The following is a 17,427-nucleotide window of genomic DNA, read 5'->3' as shown; positions in this document are numbered from 1 at the left end:
CTTTGAGCCTGTACCTGGTAGGATCGGCCCTGTAGGGTACAAGCAGGAGAGTGAAATTACTCCCTGTTTTGAACTGCACCTTCCTTACCCTTTGGGCCTGAAATTGTGACAGAATCGGTTCAGCTGGAAATAGAACAGTAAAAAAAGACAAAGAATGATGTATGAAAAAGATAGATTTATTTAATGACAAAGTAAAATAAACCAAAAAATAAAATGGAAAACTAAAATGTCAATAAAAACTACTGGTATAGGAAGACAGAAACCAGGGCCAGCACCATGCTGTGCCACTGCTCTGTCACAATGTTGAGGAGGAAACGGACGTACAAAACAAGAACACAGAACAGCATCTCTGAAGAACAAAATAATCCATCTACAAACTGAAGATTAGCCACAGTTTTACAACAGCATTTCCTTCCTTTTTCTTAAAATGCATTACAAAATTGATAATTAGAATAACAATAAAATTAATAATAATATTACTATATAAACAGCCCCATTCTTGGGCAAGTGTTGAGTGGTTTAAACAAAATTCATTGGGACTCCTCTCAGGCGGCAGGACCGCCTCCACTTATCACAGGGTAACGACGTGGGACAGACAACGAAGAAAAAACAACAAAGAAAACGGACCTCTCATAAAAGTGTGTTTCACTTTAAACTGAAATGTGGGAATCTTTATCGTCCTGACTGTTTATCATTATTCTCTGTAATCTCTCCAGCATCTCCCACCTGAAAAAATAAAACCAAATTACAAAATAATCTTCACCCCCCGGCGATGTGCACTAGTGAGTGTCCATTCTGAGTATCTGAGGTCCTGTTAGGTGCTCCTCTGTAAGATAACTGATACTTATCCTTACTACAATCCTTAGCTACATATCTAACTCCAGCTGGAAATCAGTTTCTGGAAAGTGAAACCCAAGGAATGGGCTTGTTGAATGTACCAAGCGCAGTCAGTAGATGGCTCCCAGACAGCTGAGAAGCGCTTGATCTGTCCAACAAACCCGCTGTCCTGGGCTGCGAGTTTCCTGTGTAACGGGGACAGGCCCGGCAGGACCATCCTTGGTGTGATCATGTCCTTCCCATCAGCCCTCAGCACATGGAGATGGTGACGTTGATGCCCAGGTTCCCGTTCTCGGCAAACAGCTGTGCGATGGACGTGTCAAACACCAGGCAGTCACTGTTCATTATCGCCGTGGCGATGCCCTCGTGGATGGAGCGGGGCGTGGCCTCCCAGGTGAGCCGGCGACGGTGGCCGTTGAGCTCCAGGCGGTAGGCGAAGTTCTCGGCCTGCTTGCGTGTGCCGATGAGCTGCACGATGGCGAAGAACTGCTGGTGGCCGTCGTACTTCTCCTGCTTCTCCAGCACCAGCATGAAGTGGAAGCCGAAGCAGGACTGCATCATCACCCAGTCCACGGCGCCCGGCAGGTTGATGTCCGTGGCCAGGAAGACAATGTCCTCGCCCTGCAGCGTGGTGATGGACTTGTGCTGGTGCATCAGGTGGGGCATGACGGCGTCCAGAGAGCCCTGCCACTTGCAGGAGGCGCCGGGACAGGGGCAGGAGTATGGCCGGAACTCGCACAGCTCCTCGTGCTCGGCCTTCTCTGTGTGTGGCAGCGTGACCTCGCAGCCCGACGAGGCGTACTTGCAGGGGAACAGCACCGAGTTGGCCACCTTCTCCATGGCCAGGTTGCGTATGGAGCCCAGGGGGCCTCGGCAGGTGGGGCAGCAAGTGAGTTTGGGCCGGCAATTGCTGCAGACCAGGTGGCCGCTCTGGCACTGCAGGATAGGGGGCAGCACATAGTCGAAGCACACAGGGCACTCGAACAGGCTGGCCAGGTCGCTGTTGGAGGCCGTGGTGCCGGACAGCGTCGGGACTCGCTGGGAGGGGGCGCACTTGGAGGTTCCTGTGGGCAGCGCTGCGGCAGTCTGGCGACTCATATCTGCACCATGGCAACCGTGAGGACAGACGAGAGAGAGAGAAGGCCAGCAAATCAATACACAGATACATATCAGAGCCATACATCTGACACAGGCTGATGCGGTACACTTTAAGAGCACTGTTGCTATTAGCATACACATTAGCATTAGCATAATCCAACCAATTCTTCTCCCATTCAGGAGGAACAGAATGAAATTAAGAGGAAGAGGAGCCAGTTTCACTCTCACCAGAGAGCTTAAAACAGAAATTAGAGTAAAAAATTCACTCTTAGGAATAATAATCATAAAGGAATAAGAGTAAAGGATATCTTAGAAGGCTTTGTCAAAAGCTCTCAATTTGTTTTGACTGTATATTGAACACATTCAACTATTCAACTTATGCTACAATGATCTGAGTAACATACAAAAAACTGAAAATCTTCCATTGGTTAAGTGATCCACCACTTTAAAAAGTTTAAGAACGACACCGTTTAAAACCACAATTCTGCTGAGGGGAAACATTGAGGTTCATTAAACAATGGCGGGCAATTACAAACTGACAAATAACAATGAAACAATTAACTGGTTAGATTTACCTGACATGAAATATGGTCATAAGCTCAAAGAACCTTAAAAATTTAAACAATTAACAATTAAGAGTTTTGGGGAACAAGTGAAGGTTCTTCACAGTGACACCGAACTCCAGAAACTTCTTCACTGGTTACTAACATGCAGTTATGGAAGAACATGTACAGCTCTCTAACACACATAATAATTAAATATGGGTATCTTGCCTTCGTCCATAGGATGATTTCCAATTATGGCTTCTCCTCTTGAAATCTGGGGTGCTCTATACAATAAAGTGAGAGAGAGGAATAGTAAATGCCCCACACATACACATACATGTGCACCACAGAAACAAAAGCTGCAGTCAATCTCATATACAGCATGACATGCATCTCCACCAGGAAGGAGGTGCATCTTTGGAAAATGATGACCCCATACAACACCAGAAAACCTGCAGCAAACCCTGCATTAGAGTGATGTGAGGATAAAAGGAACAAGGATGGAACAAGGCCAGAGGCAGCCCTACAGGGAGAGGAGGAGGCCAGAGGCAGCCCTACAGGGAGAGGAGGAGGCCAGAGGCAGCCCTACTGGGAGAGGAGGAGGCCAGAGGCAGCCCTACAGGGAGAGGACTAGAAAAGGGAAGTGGACCTACTATCCACCTCTTCTGATCTTCAATACAGCTTTGTCCACTATCCTTGTCACATGTCTGACTGCTAATCCGATCCTAAATTCTGTTCCCAGCACCATCCTTTTCAAAACTGGATAGGAAGTCACTCCTCTACTGCACCATTGTTAGACAGAAGAAGCAAAGGGTCGATCAGATGCGTCTCCACAGGGAAGAAAGTGACATGCATCAGCAGACTCCAATGCAATGGCTCTCTCGTGAGCTGTTAAAGGATTCTGGATCCTGTACATGTGAGTCACTTTAACTCACTGCTGTATACACTGTCTGCCATCCTCCATTTCCCTCCTTTGCACTTGTTTGTGATAAGACCTTGGCCAACTTCTTCTAGTAATGCCCCTTTGACCCTGTGATCAGAGACCTGTGCTTGGTGAGACTGCTATTTTACACCATGGTTTTGCACCATAACCATAGCCTCCAGAGGAATTTTTGTCAAAACACTCAATATGTATCATAGCTAGGTGCCGCAAACCTTTTTTTAATTGAAGGAAGGTGTGTTTCATTATATTCCTGCATATTATAAGGTCATCAGGCTGGTGCCCCACAATGGGGACACACACTTTATAGCCACAAAGTATCATTTCAAGTTTAAGGACAGCTTTAGGTGACATGATACATGACATGATCATGATCACATCCCACCATCATAACATCACAACATCTTCATAGTCTTCCAGGACAATAAAGCCAGCCTCAGTAGGCTTCTTTTCAGCTGCCTCACCGAGTGCACATGCTGGACCCACTATCCAGCACGGCACGTGGGGTAACCTTGTTGCTGGTAGGGTTAGGCACGTAAAACAAACTGACTCTGTCTCACAATGTGCATGCTTGAGAACAGCTTATTCTCAGGTTATCTGAAGAATCATGTAGGAAATTGTGCCTCGCTGGGAGCATTACAGTCTCCCTCCAAACACTGGTCACTTAGTTTCCCCATCCCACTTTGGGACGGTGATGGTGTATTTGGCATGATGGTTTGGAGCACAAAGTGCAAATCAGCTGAAACATCCATGTCATACAATGAGACGCAGCAGTGTGGCCCCTAACACCACAGACCCTACAACTGTTTGCATTAAAAGACTCCACTGGTGTCTGCTACAGTGCGGCATAGCCGTACTGGCACCGTGCTGCTGCACTCTGTACAAAACCTGTTTCAGCAAGGACATCACACAGCCTCGGATCAGATCCCTGCAAACGGACTGCTGATGCAAGCTGCTACTTTGGATTGATGCTGAGGCTTCATTTGCATTTCATTACAAAGCAGCTGCATGGTTCTTTGCTAAGATGCACTGGGCATTTTCCTGGAGGAGCCCTGTTCTCAATTAAATTCATCAATCCTCTCCCTAATTTGTTTTGGGTTCCACTCAAGTATTGGTCTGCTTTTAAATGCCTACACAAGATCAGGACCCGGGCAACATCTAAACATCCACGCTACTTCCTCACCCATGTTCTCCATGTGTCTGCCCTGGCCAAGCAGGTTTCCTCGGCCAAGCCAGCAGCCTTATCGAGTCTAATCCAATAATCAGCAAGACTCTCATTCAGTTTAGGATGCCTGGAATAAAAATCTGAGAATGGTAGATAGGATGATGTGTCGCTGAAATATTGTAGTGGTATGTTGCAAAACAACCCCAGGATGTTGTGTGGTGTTAAGTGAAGGATCCTCTGTGAGATTTCACACTCATATTTATCTGGGTTACATCACGACCCCTAGAAAGTCATAAATGGCTACTGGACAAAACTGGACAGGACCACCACCTATCTCAACTAGGAGTTCAATGAATAACTGACACAGTCGACTAAAATCAATGACCAAATTAGTTGCCAACAAATTTAATTGTCGATTAGTTGGTGACATCATCATGTGTGTTTTTCGTGCTGACTCAGAATGCTCAGACATGTAGCCTAAGCTACGTTGCATTGCTGGAGTGAACAATAGAGATGGCAACACCTTCACAACCAAAGACCTCAAAAGTGTGGCAGCATTTCACTCTTAACTCTTTCGCATGTAACTTATTTTTTATGCTATGTAGCGCGTGTGTTATGTTACATGGTTCATTATGTTTTCATTAGTGTTATTAAGCTTCTCATTGTTTTCACTGCCGCATTTGCTATATTTTTTAATGTTAAATCGCTGTTTCCTCAAAGCTAAAATTAGCTAGAATTTTTCCAATCTCATGTTCTAATCGCAGCAGTGCTAGCATACGCGTGAAGCGGCTAATCACACCGGTGTGACCGTACCCGTGAAAGGGTTAACTCTGCCAAAAAGGGTGTGAACTGCATTTGCAGACCTGACCTTGCCTGGCATGGGAGCACATCAGTTATGCTCAAGCACGTTGGCTCTCTGGATGATGAAGACTCGTCTTGTTAAGTTAGTTAGCTAGCTAGCATAGCTAATGTTAATGCTAAAAGCCATGTTACTTCACGTTATGAGCTGTAACGTCTTTTTTTTTTAAATACATTTTCTCTTGATCAATAAATTATTAATGACATTGAGCATACAATGTAGCAAATAATAACCTATTATTCACAATGATCCTGTTCGCATTCCAAATGTGCCCTAACTTTACAATGTTAAACCACAGCCATCTGCTATTTAGAAATTCTCTATTTAAATGCTGCATCGTTGTCATGATGATGTTTATAGCTGGAGATATAGATGGAGTGCATAAGTTTAGAGAACACCAGAGAATTTGATACTTTCTAAATCGTGAAAGATTTCTACAACTCATGTCTATGCGTGTGTGCCCAGTTTGGGTTGCATTTGGATTAATTCGAAAGAGTTATGGGTTTGTTGGATCTCGTAATGCTACCATGGATGGCTTTCTTCAAAGGAAGCAGACTTGTACTCTCCAGCAAGCAACTGCCCTCACTGAATTAGTCCTAGTAACCATTCATTAAAAGACGTATTTTTGAATGAAGTTCTCATCTTTATTGTCGTTATTGTTAGTTAGCATATGCCTAAAACAACCTCAAGCTAAATTTAAAAGCTGATAGATAAATAAGAGCCACAGTAATTGTGCATTTCATAATCTGAATAGTCAAGTATTTGTTTCAATAATCGATAGATTATTCAACTATCAAAATAGTTGTTAATTGCAGCCCTAATCTCAACAGATTCCTGTGAGACTAGTTTGGTGGCAACAGAGACACCAATCTGCTAACCTGTTTGGTTTATCATATCACTTAATTTCTGTAATGACTCAATTCCCCTACTTGGTGCAGAAAGATGCAGCCCACCTCATTAGGACAGCTTTCTTGCAGTCTCAACCTGCCAACAGCCTGAACTCCCATCACTGCTGGACAGAAACTCGCATACCCGCCCCGTGAAAGCCAATCCCTACCGAGGACAAAACTGCAGTAATCATCAGCACCCACTCCATGTCCAGACTTACTTGCCACAATAATACTGCTACTCACTATGAAAAAGAAACTAAGTATCACTTATTTAAAAAAAGAAAACCTAAACAAAATACCATGTCACTGAAATTACAGAATGTAACTAGTACAAGGTGGCATCTGACCAGTGTCATGCATTGGCTGCTAGATTAAATCAGAGTGGTGAAAAAGTTAAACTTACATGGTCATGTACAAGGTCATTTTACACACACAGTAAAAATCAATCATATTACATTCAAACTGACTTAGCATTACAATTCATCAACATCTTCAGCATATTGTTTGACATGAAAAAGGAACATTTTAAAAAGAGTGTAACTCTACCTCCAATAAGGTTAATAACATCTTCTGCTGGAGACAGGAAAAGGAAATACAGTAGACTAAAAATGTACAAAAACTGTCTCAGTTTTGATCATTTTAATTAGCATCCTGGTGCAATTATGCCACAGTCAAGGCTTCACATACTGCTTCCAGCAACCCAGACAACACTTGTAACAATCAACAGTCACTCAAACTAGGCATTAAAACACTTGTAATTTCAGAATTTACCATCAGAAAAACAGAGGTGTAGCCATGTTGTTAAAGGCTATTAGTTAACAGAAATAAATATTTTATATTTGTATTTACTCTAAAACAAAGGTAACATGCTTTTGGTAGAGTATTTTCATGTGCTGTAAAAGGCTCATATTGTACTTATTGAAAACCCTTTTCTTGAATGTAGGTCAAAAACATGGACAACATATGCATGACACAGGTCTTTGTCCACTGAATGAACTGACACTTTTATGGCAGAACCAAACAGTCAGAGCCAATGTCCTACATGTACAGTTTCTGACAAGTCAAAGAAAGACATACATGAAACATACATTGGTCACAGAGAAAACCACAATGAATCTAAGTCATTCTCACCCATCTATTACTACAACTGAGTGTTTACAGTTAATTATACTTCTCGTGTGATTTAATTGTGGTTCATCCATCTGGTCATGCAGACCAGTGTGACTATAACGTTAAATGGAAAATGTAGCAAGGATATAAAATGCAATAGGGGCTGCATATCTAACTAAATACAGCATTTGCTTTCTCCCTGAATTGGTGAACTGAATGAATGTACAATCACAGGCTTGAAGAAAGACCAGGAATATAAATTAATTACAGTTTATTACCATAACTTCAGATGTATGTTCAAGAAGGCAAATTTCCCTGGCAAACTGTTGTACATTTCAGCATTATATAAACTGTAATGCTAAGGTTACACCTTACTTAATACAACTGTGTCTACAATGGTGACACCCCCAGTAAATAAGGTCAACTAAATATCCCTGATGAAAAACCACAACAGTTACAATTATATTCTTGTAATTATCAGCCTATGTTTATTTCTTTTGCATGAACTAACTTTAAGGAAGAACATCTGCTTAACAAATTAAATTTTAAATACTTGCTGTTTCTTGTACTTAAATATAATGTATATGTAGTGTTTATTCTTGATTTGGAACATGTAGGTATATGTGTACCAATTTTGTCAGCATTATTAATAACAACATCATAAAACTTAATCCTAATTGAAAGTTGAAAATAAAAGTAGTTTCCCACATCAGACCGTTTACTATGACCTGCAAACAAACTTAATGTTTCTCTTTTATGTAATAACAATGGCCAAAGGGGCAGAACAGCACCACAGTAGTATCAGTCTCACAGAACTGGGGAAATGGCACCGCAAAGGCAGGCTGTGTACACCTTCACCCAAAGTTTGAGGAGCATTCTCATTTCCTGCGATGCTAATAATCACATCTTTTTATTGTTAGTGCACATGCGTTTATTAACTGTGCTTCACTGTCAACTTATAACTGTCAGCACTTATTACACAAATGTGCAGTATTTGCAGTTCATCGATTTAAGTTTCTTTGATTAACAAAATTGCTAAATTCATGTTAGGTGAGACATAGTTATAATCTCGACATTTCATGTGGCAGCTTCACAATATTACGTTAATGCACCTACATAAACAGCGCTGTTCAAGGTCATATCACAGAATTTACCTGAAAGGGGTTATAACGTTACCTTAAAAACAACTAACCACATTTTACGCTTCCTTTACATAGTTCTCATGTAACAAGAATGAAACAGCCTTCATCGGTTAAGGGTACAAGCAGACAACTGCAACATGCGACTGGCCCCGCCTCGGCTAGGGTGAAGTCATGATAGCTGGGTATTATTTATAGTCGTGTCTGTAGACTTGAACGCCTTGAACCGCAACAACCTGACCTACTCCGCCATGTTGGCAGTGACCACACAACACCTACACATCCCCGCCGGAATGGGGCGTAACACAGTACCTACGGAGCACACAGAGTTCCCTCTCAGTTACATGTAGCTAGCTAGCTAACATAACTGTATGACACCATGACGGTTTACCTGGCTAGCTCCAGGTCTGGTTCGCTGCATACAAAGCTTTGGATTACAGCCCTAGGTGTTTCAAATGCTGATGTCTTTCGCCTTGTTCTCATTCGCTCATTAGCACACTATCGACAAGCAGCGTCGTTGTGCAAACCTTGATCCACAATTACAAAACAGGCCGAGTAAAATATTTCTAGGCTAGTGAAAGCACTGGCTCAGCAGGCAGCTAGGCCGCGACCCCCTCCTCCCCCCCGCGGCACAGACAGCTCAGCTAGCAGCGATATACGACAGCTACCACAGCATTATACCACAACACAACTTTATTGTGCAGTCTGACTACAGCAGGACAGCTTAACACTGTTGACATTAACACACAGAGCCTCTGCAACCACAGAGCTGTGATACAGTTTGTATCTCAGCCTCCTGTCAGACACCACCACTGCGCTACAGACACCGGCCTCCTCCAAACACAAGCCGAATCACTGTCTGAAGGGTATACATTAAACACTCACCGCCCCACAAACATGATGAAACCCAGATAATTTAGCCTCTAGATACCCTCCTCCTTGGTTTTACATATATACACAATGTTAAGCTTTTCTGTGAGGATCGGTCTCTGTTTAACTGGACAGGCAGCTAAAAGCTAGTTAGCTTGCATGCTAACGCTGATGTTCCAACAGGAACAAAAGCAAAACTGCACTTTTTCACGCGTGTGTTCCACGGCGATGTCATCCAGGATCGACTGCTTACCTCAGAGTAAGGTTATTTCCTGTTTTCCTCGATTATCGTGAAACAATCCACCAGGTATTTTACCCTACAGAGCCGTCGGTTTTTATGCTTCGGTTTCCACATTGACGCCGGCCTCGGGCGCGCACACGCTGTTGTTTAAATACTTTTCGGCTGGAGCGCGCTTTCGTTCCAGTGGCACGCGCTTTCGGAAATGTGAAACCAGAACGCGCTCGCTTTCGTAGAAACCACCCAACGCTATATCCATTAGATATGAACACACCGACAGCACCGTCAATCATCACTTTGTCTTGTTACAAGGTAAACGATGGTTTAATGCACCATTATGTTTCAGAAACGAGTGAAATACCCATTGCAATAGTAAACCAAATGACAAGACCATAGGTGAGTTATGTTTGTCCTCAGTTATTAGCAGAAGAAGGGGTAAGGGGTGGGTTGACAGTCGAGCATTTCTTTCCTTCCTATTCTTTCAGAGATAGTCTGCAGGGATCATTTTCTTTCTGACTAATCAGTGCCCAGCAGAGGTCTTTAAACCACATCCTTGCCCCTAAACTGAGAGAAATATCACCACTTAAATACAAGTATACTGAGCAGTAAGTTAGGGACAGAGAAACAAGGTAACATGCAGTGAGTTAGTGACTGTAACAATGTAACAGGCAGTGAGTTACTGAATGGGTAACAATGTAATGGGCAGAACAACCTGATTATGTGTGACAGCCTGTTACTGAATGGTTTGTCCAGAGAAGCTGACTCAGGGCACACAATGACACAATCTTCAGTTTTGGTCTCACGATTTGGTCATAATTTATCTGTAACAGCAGGCTGGAGTACCCTTTGGTAACATGCTGTCTCTTTCAGCAAGGAGGAGGTTGGTAATACAAACCAAGATTTCAATTGATAATAAAGTGCTGTGGAGTTCACAAACCTCTTGCAAAAGTGATCAACACCTGATACATTATTTAGTATTAGTTGCCTGGACTCTGCATAAAAGAAAGTCTGCTACGTTACAGCCTCCCCCAGCTACGGTGCAGCCTCCCCCAGCTACGTTACAGCCTCCCCCAGCTACGGTGCAGCCTCCCCCAGCTACGTTACAGCCTCCCCCAGCTACGTTACAGGAAGAACAGGCTGGCAGAGAGGTAGAGGGAAGCTATGGTCCTGGACTTACAAAACCACTTTTCTTACATTTGAACTCTTTGTTATAATATAATGCTAATATAATTCAGGTGACCTTGTGCTCCAGAAAATAAGTGTTTCGCTGTTTGGAAGTGTTGAAAGTCCCCAGACCCCTGACTGCTGCAGAGTGTTACATTACTGGCATTTAGCAGATGCTCTTACCCAGAGCCGCTGACACAGGTTACAGTTTTATCCGTTTATGCAGCTGGATATTTACTGAGGAGATTCTGGGTTAAGAACCTCACCTGAGGGCACAGCAGCAGTGCCCCAGCTGGGAATCGAACTGACAACCTTTCGCTTACGAGCCTCTGCTCCTCACCATGATGCTATGCTGCTGCTGTCTAGGTTGCTATGATACTGTTATGTTTATGTTACTTTAGATTGGTTATGTGATTAATAAACATGACAGTTTCAAATGGATACATGTACTCTGGATCCATTGTACTTCATGTACCTCTTCATGAGCCAAATGGCACCCTCTGGTGGTCTGGCAAGAGTACTACCTGTGGGAAGCAGCACCAGCTGACATGCCTGTGACCTGTCATTAATGTCATATATTTAGGGCAAGGAAGAGAAAATAAAATTTTTTAAAAATTTAAATTGTCAGCTTCTGTTAAATTACACAGATCTGAAAAAAATCCCAACTATTCCCAGCTTCATACCTGCAGTGTTTTTATTTATTTGTTATTTAACCACGTTACAGCCTCCCCCAGCTACGGTGCAGCCTCCCCCGGCTACGGTGCAGCCTCCCCCAGCTACGTTACAGCCTCCCCCAGCTACGGTGCAGCCTCCCCCAGCTACGTTACAGCCTCCCCCAGCTACGGTGCAGCCTCCCCCAGCTACGTTACAGCCTCCCCCGGCTACGGTGCAGCCTCCCCCGGCTACATTACAGCCTCCCCCGGCTATGTTGCAGCCTCCCCCGGCTACGGTGCAGCCTCCCCCAGCTACAGTAGAGCAGAGAGCCAGAGAGCACACCTCCGGCCCACTGTCTGCGGTTCTGGGGTCTGACTGCCATATCCAGCACATGGCCATCCTCTCCTTTTATTTCAGCAGATAAACTTTCCCCCTGCTGTACATTCCTTCACCTAATTTCCCATTTTTACATTTGTTATGTTTCTTATGATTACATCTTTCTATCCTTGTCTATAGAAATGAAAAAACCTACTTATGTAATCACTCCACAGCTGATACCTCCTCAGATATAACCCACAATCTACTTCACAATAAATAATATAAAATGTCATTGTCAACTTCACAAATATTTACAGGTATACATATGCTTATGTTCACTCACACACACATACACACATAAGAAAGACCCTTTTAAAATGAAGCATTTGGCCGTTAATGACTGCTGATGATAACACAATCATAAAATCCAGCTGGCAAAGTAAGAGCATGATTAATGATGTGTTCAGGTCGTTTTGCCATGCTGGGCTCCTCAGTTTGTCTGTAGTGTAGAGTGTGTCTAAGACTGTGGTGATACCTGGCCTTGATCACCCAAACCCTCTGTTCCACTATGAATCCTGGTATCTGTGAGCGCAAGGGCAACTGGCAATACACACATGTGGGTCCAAAAGCCAGGAGTGTGCCATAGGCAGGTAAAAAATCCTGGGTTTGCCTTTACACTGAAGTACACCTGGGAATTTACTGGATCACACCCACCTGTGGAGCCAGGTAGCATTCCAGGGTCTGATAACCTGGGAAGACCTAGACCCTTTATGCCAAAGGCAAACCCAGGAAAATCTACAGCCTATAGGCCCAGGCCTATGTAACAGTATCAAAGAACTGGCAGGGGGGGAGTGAGAAACAGAGTCTGGATCTGTGCTATGATGCTCAGAGGAAGAACAGGCTGGCAGAGAGGTAGAGGGAAGCTATGGTCCTGGACTTACAAAACCACTTTTCTTACATTTGAACTCTTTGTTATAATATAATGCTAATATAATTCAGGCGACCTTGTGCTCCAGAAAATAAGTGTTTCGCTGTTTGGAAGTGTTGAAAGTCCCCAGACCCCTGACTGCTGCAGAGTGTTACATTACTGGCATTTAGCAGATGCTCTTACCCAGAGCTGCTGACACAGGTTACAGTTTTATCCGTTTATGCAGCTGGATATTTACTGAGGAGATTCTGGGTTAAGAACCTCACCTGAGGGCACAGCAGCAGTGCCCCAGCTGGGAATCGAACTGACAACCTTTCGCTTACGAGCCTCTGCTCCTCACCATGATGCTATGCTGCTGCTGTCTAGGTTGCTATGATACTGTTATGTTTATGTTACTTTAGATTGGTTATGTGATTAATAAACATGACAGTTTCAAATGGATACATGTACTCTGGATCCATTGTACTTCATGTACCTCTTCATGAGCCAAATGGCACCCTCTGGTGGTCTGGCAAGAGTACTACCTGTGGGAAGCAGCACCAGCTGACATGCCTGTGACCTGTCATTAATGTCATATATTTAGGGCAAGGAAGAGAAAATAAAATTTTTAAAAAATTTAATTAAGTCAGCTTCTGTTAAATTACACAGATCTGAAAAAAATCCCAACTATTCCCAGCTTCATACCTGCAGTGTTTTTATTTATTTGTTATTTAACCAGGAGAACCCCATTGAGACTGAGCAGAGGTAATCAAGATTAAAAAGAGGTTAAGTTACTATATCATGAGCTACATATATAAAATCAAAACAGTATGCCTCCCCAAATTAAGGTCTTCTGTAAATTACTCCATAACTGGGCAGAGTAACTCATTAAAAGCTGCTTTGCCCAGTTCAGTCAGTCACTGGAGCTGAGGAGATGTCTAATGGAACTGCACTGGAGCAGAGAGCTCAGGTAAAATGACAACTTTCCTAAGATGGCTATACAAACAAGGAGATACCAGTGAATGCACATGCAGAGACAATGTTTTGAGAATTAGAATGTGTTTCAGAATATACATTTAAGCAATTGAGGAAAAACTGTAAAATGCCAGGACATCACAAAATAAGAGGATCCTGAAACAGGGGTGCTGAACCAAGGCAAAGAAGAAGCCAGGAGCACACAGAGGGTTGTACATGGGACTCGCGGGTGTTGATGGGAAAATGTGCATTTCTTACCGTGACTTGCCCCCCCGACCAACTCCACTCCCAGCTACTGCCTCCAGGTGGTGCTCTTGTCCTCCAAATGTCATGAGAGTTGTGACCTGTCCCAACCGGAGGTAGTCAGCTCAGGTCAACATATGTCACCAGTCACCAGACTGGCAGAGCAGCTGTATTATGCTTTCATAAATACAGTGGTGACAAAGGGAGGGAAAGCATATTTCTGGGGCGATATCTGGCCAGTGAGGGGGGAAATAGGGGTGTGCCTGTGGGAGGTCAGAGGAGAGGGAGCTGCCCCTCACTAGAAGAAAAAATCAAAATAACTAATAAATTAATTAATAATTTTCAACTGACAGCATTTGTTAAGAAGTTATAAAAGCACCTCAGTCTTACCGTGATCCTGTAGCTGAGTCTGACTGTAAATCTGTACCTGAGTCTGACCGTAACCCTGAACCTGAGTCTGACCGTAAATCTGTACCTGAGTCTGACCGTAACCCTGTACCTGAGTCTGACTGTAACCCTGAACCTGAGTCTGACCGTAAATCTGCATCTGAGTCTGACCGTAAATCTATACCTGAGTCTGACTGTAACCCTGAACCGGAGTCTGACCGTAAATCTGTACCTGAGTCTGACCGTAAATCTGTACCTGAGTCTGACCGTAACCCTGAACCTGAGTCTGACCGTAAATCTGTACCTGAGTCTGACCGTAAATCTGTACGTGAGTCTGATCGTAACCCTGTACCTGAGTCTTATACAGGGTTACGGTCAGACTCAGGTACAGATTTACGGTCAGACTCTGGTACCGGGTGACAGGGTTCCCTTTTTCACCTCTGTATTTATGAAAGTATAATACAAGAAATATATGTCACCCTGAACCTGAGTCTGACCATGACTGTGAGTCTGACCCTGTGTGTGAGTGTGTGTGTGTGTGTGTGTGTGTGAGTGTGTGTGTGCGTGTGTCTGTGAGCGCATGCACGCATGTGTATCTTTCACATTTATTCATTTGGGGGATGTTACTATACAGAGAAATCAAATATAAATTTTATGTGAATGATGGCATATTGACATTATGTTGAAGCTCATATTCATGACATTTTCACCAATCACAGCTGGCTAAACAGCATAAAGTGGCCTGGTAGTTGGCAGGTTTGATGAAGCAGTGATCAGATGATGTGGTTTGTTTGCAGAGGGGTGGGGATTTTCACTGTCAACACGGGGAACAGTCACACTTCTGTTTTACATATTTGGAAATATTGGAAATTCCGGAAATTCATTAGACATAACAATAATAAATCCAACTAAATTAACAGATTTTAGTGGGTTAACAGAAGACATTTGTAAATATGAACAGCAGCTGTGATCATTTCACCCTCAGTTTCCCTGTATATTTTGTGTAGTATGTTGTTGTATACAGTGTTGTAGAGTGCCAGCTGTCTCACTGAGGCTGCGTTTGAATGCTTTCCATATGTTATATTTGTATTGTATTGCACACTTTTGCATTGTTGTCTTGTTAAGCAGCTACATCTGAAAGTGAAATTCATTACATTATGTTACTGTCATATAACAAATGCTCTATCCAGAGTGACAGGGGTTGATAGATTACAATTTTTATCCATTTATACTGCTGGATATTTAATTTGGTTAAGCACCTTGCCCAGGGGTACAGTAGCAGTGCCCCAGCTGGGAACTGAACCAGTAAACTTCTGGTTATGAATGTGTGTGTGTGTGCGTGTGTGTGTGTGTGTGAGTGTGTGTGTGTGTGATAAAGTCCAATATGAAAGCAAATGAAAGTTGTTTTGCACAGTTCTTTTGCTGGTACATGCTGACCAGGATTCTGTTAAATTCCCATGATGTAACTTTTCAGTTGCTTTGGGTTTGATTGCTGGGTACCTGTATATAGCCTGATCTGAACAGCTTTCTTGTGCATAATCATTTATTAAGGTGTTTTCAGGGAGCAGGGAATATGGTCAGTATTTCTTACCATAGGAAGCCCATCTAGACAGGGAGGTTAGTCTAGATGGGCTAATTAGTGTTCAAAATGCATCTCGGCAGTAGTGGCAACTTTGTGTTGATGGCAGTGGAAAGCCAGTCTGGGGACACTGTCTTTATGGTGTTCTGGACCCAAAATTCCATTTTTGTTTTTGGTGAACGTAGTGGTAGAAGGTAAAGGTAGTGGTCTTTACCCCCAAGTGCTTTTGAACTCAGATCACATAACCTGTATTGTGCAAATGGCACACCTGTATTGTATGAAGGTAACAATACACCCGTGTGGTAGTATCTTGTGGTAGTATCCTGTGAACCCACGCACCTCCTGTAAACAGACCATGGCCCTAGTCCGGGCCAGTGCAGTCTCCATACCCAGGTTCTGCACACCTTCAGAGTAAGGGTATCAGTTTAAACGTTTGAAACGTTTGAAACCAAATTTTATATTCTATTCTTAGCACAGTGATACACTTATTTGTAAGTTGCTCTGGGTAAGAGCATCTGCTAAATGATGTAATGTGATGTAATGTAATGCAAAGTATACATTTTGTATATATTCTTGTTGATTTTAAGACACAGGGTCTCAGCTGTAATTGTGTTGTCCCGGATGATGACAAAAGAGCTCTCTTATTTTTTCTTATCTGCTGTCAGAGAGTGTCCAGGTTACATTACATCATTGGCATTTAGCAGATGCTCTTATCCAGAGCAACTTATATCAGTTACAGGTTTTTACAATGTAAATGTGTTTTACAATGTTATCCATTTATACAGCTGGATATTGACCAAGGAGATTCTGGGCTAAGTACCTTGCCCAAGGGTACTGAGACTGTCCCATTAATTCATTTTTCAGTCGTCTATATCTCAGATACGATCTATCTGCTACCTGTATTACTCACCACTTATTTTACGTGTAGTATTACATAAGAACCTAAGAACATAAGAACATATGATGTAACTAAGCTCGCCATTTAAAGAAATTAAAGAAATTCTTACTTACGATGTGTTTTGGGTTTTGGGTTAACTTGTGATAGGTCTTGAATGGTGTTAAGCTCACACTCACTGGTCTGGGAGTGTTGTTATCCTGGTCTTGAATGGTTACACTTATGTTCTATTGTGCTGGAAGTGGCTCTGGATAAGAGCTAACACTAAATGCATGTAATGTAATGTGCTGCACCACTAATTGGTCCTCCTCATGAAGCTCTTAAAGCCTGTAGAGGTGGTATGTGATGTGTTGAGGGGCCAGGCAATGTGGCTGAGTGTGAAACCATGTGTGTTTGCACATGCATGTGTGCATGCGCAGGACTGTGTGCGTGGCCATGTATGCATGTGTGTTTTCAGGCATTAAAATTATATCAGCTGTTAAATTAAATTAAATTAGCTGGTAGATTGGGCAGCAGTGTGGCATAGTAGTTAAGGAGCAGGGCTTATAACCAAAAGGTTGCTGGTTAGTTCCCCACTGGGGCACTGCTATTTGTACCCTTTAGCAAGGTCCCTA

At 43.1% G+C, this 17,427-nt stretch overlaps 1 protein-coding gene across 1 annotated transcript; it reads right to left on the bottom strand.

Annotated features, from left to right (window-relative positions):
• Positions 1 to 223: 223 nt before the first annotated feature.
• Positions 224 to 9,820, bottom strand: LOC118781999 (E3 ubiquitin-protein ligase Siah1). The gene is made up of 3 exons (XM_036535194.1): positions 9,707 to 9,820; positions 2,709 to 2,764; positions 224 to 1,937 (listed from the first exon to the last, which is right to left on the bottom strand). The coding sequence occupies exons 2-3, from the start codon at positions 2,716 to 2,718 to the stop codon at positions 1,087 to 1,089; spliced, it is 861 nt and encodes a 286-aa protein (XP_036391087.1). The 5' UTR covers positions 2,719 to 2,764; positions 9,707 to 9,820; the 3' UTR covers positions 224 to 1,086.
• Positions 9,821 to 17,427: the final 7,607 nt, after the last annotated feature.

The sequence above is a fragment of the Megalops cyprinoides genome, chromosome 8 (assembly GCF_013368585.1).
Source record: "Megalops cyprinoides isolate fMegCyp1 chromosome 8, fMegCyp1.pri, whole genome shotgun sequence".
Lineage (NCBI taxonomy): Eukaryota > Metazoa > Chordata > Actinopteri > Elopiformes > Megalopidae > Megalops > Megalops cyprinoides.
The sequence above is the reverse complement of the archived record's forward strand: the minus strand, read 5'-3'. Positions and strand labels throughout refer to the sequence as shown.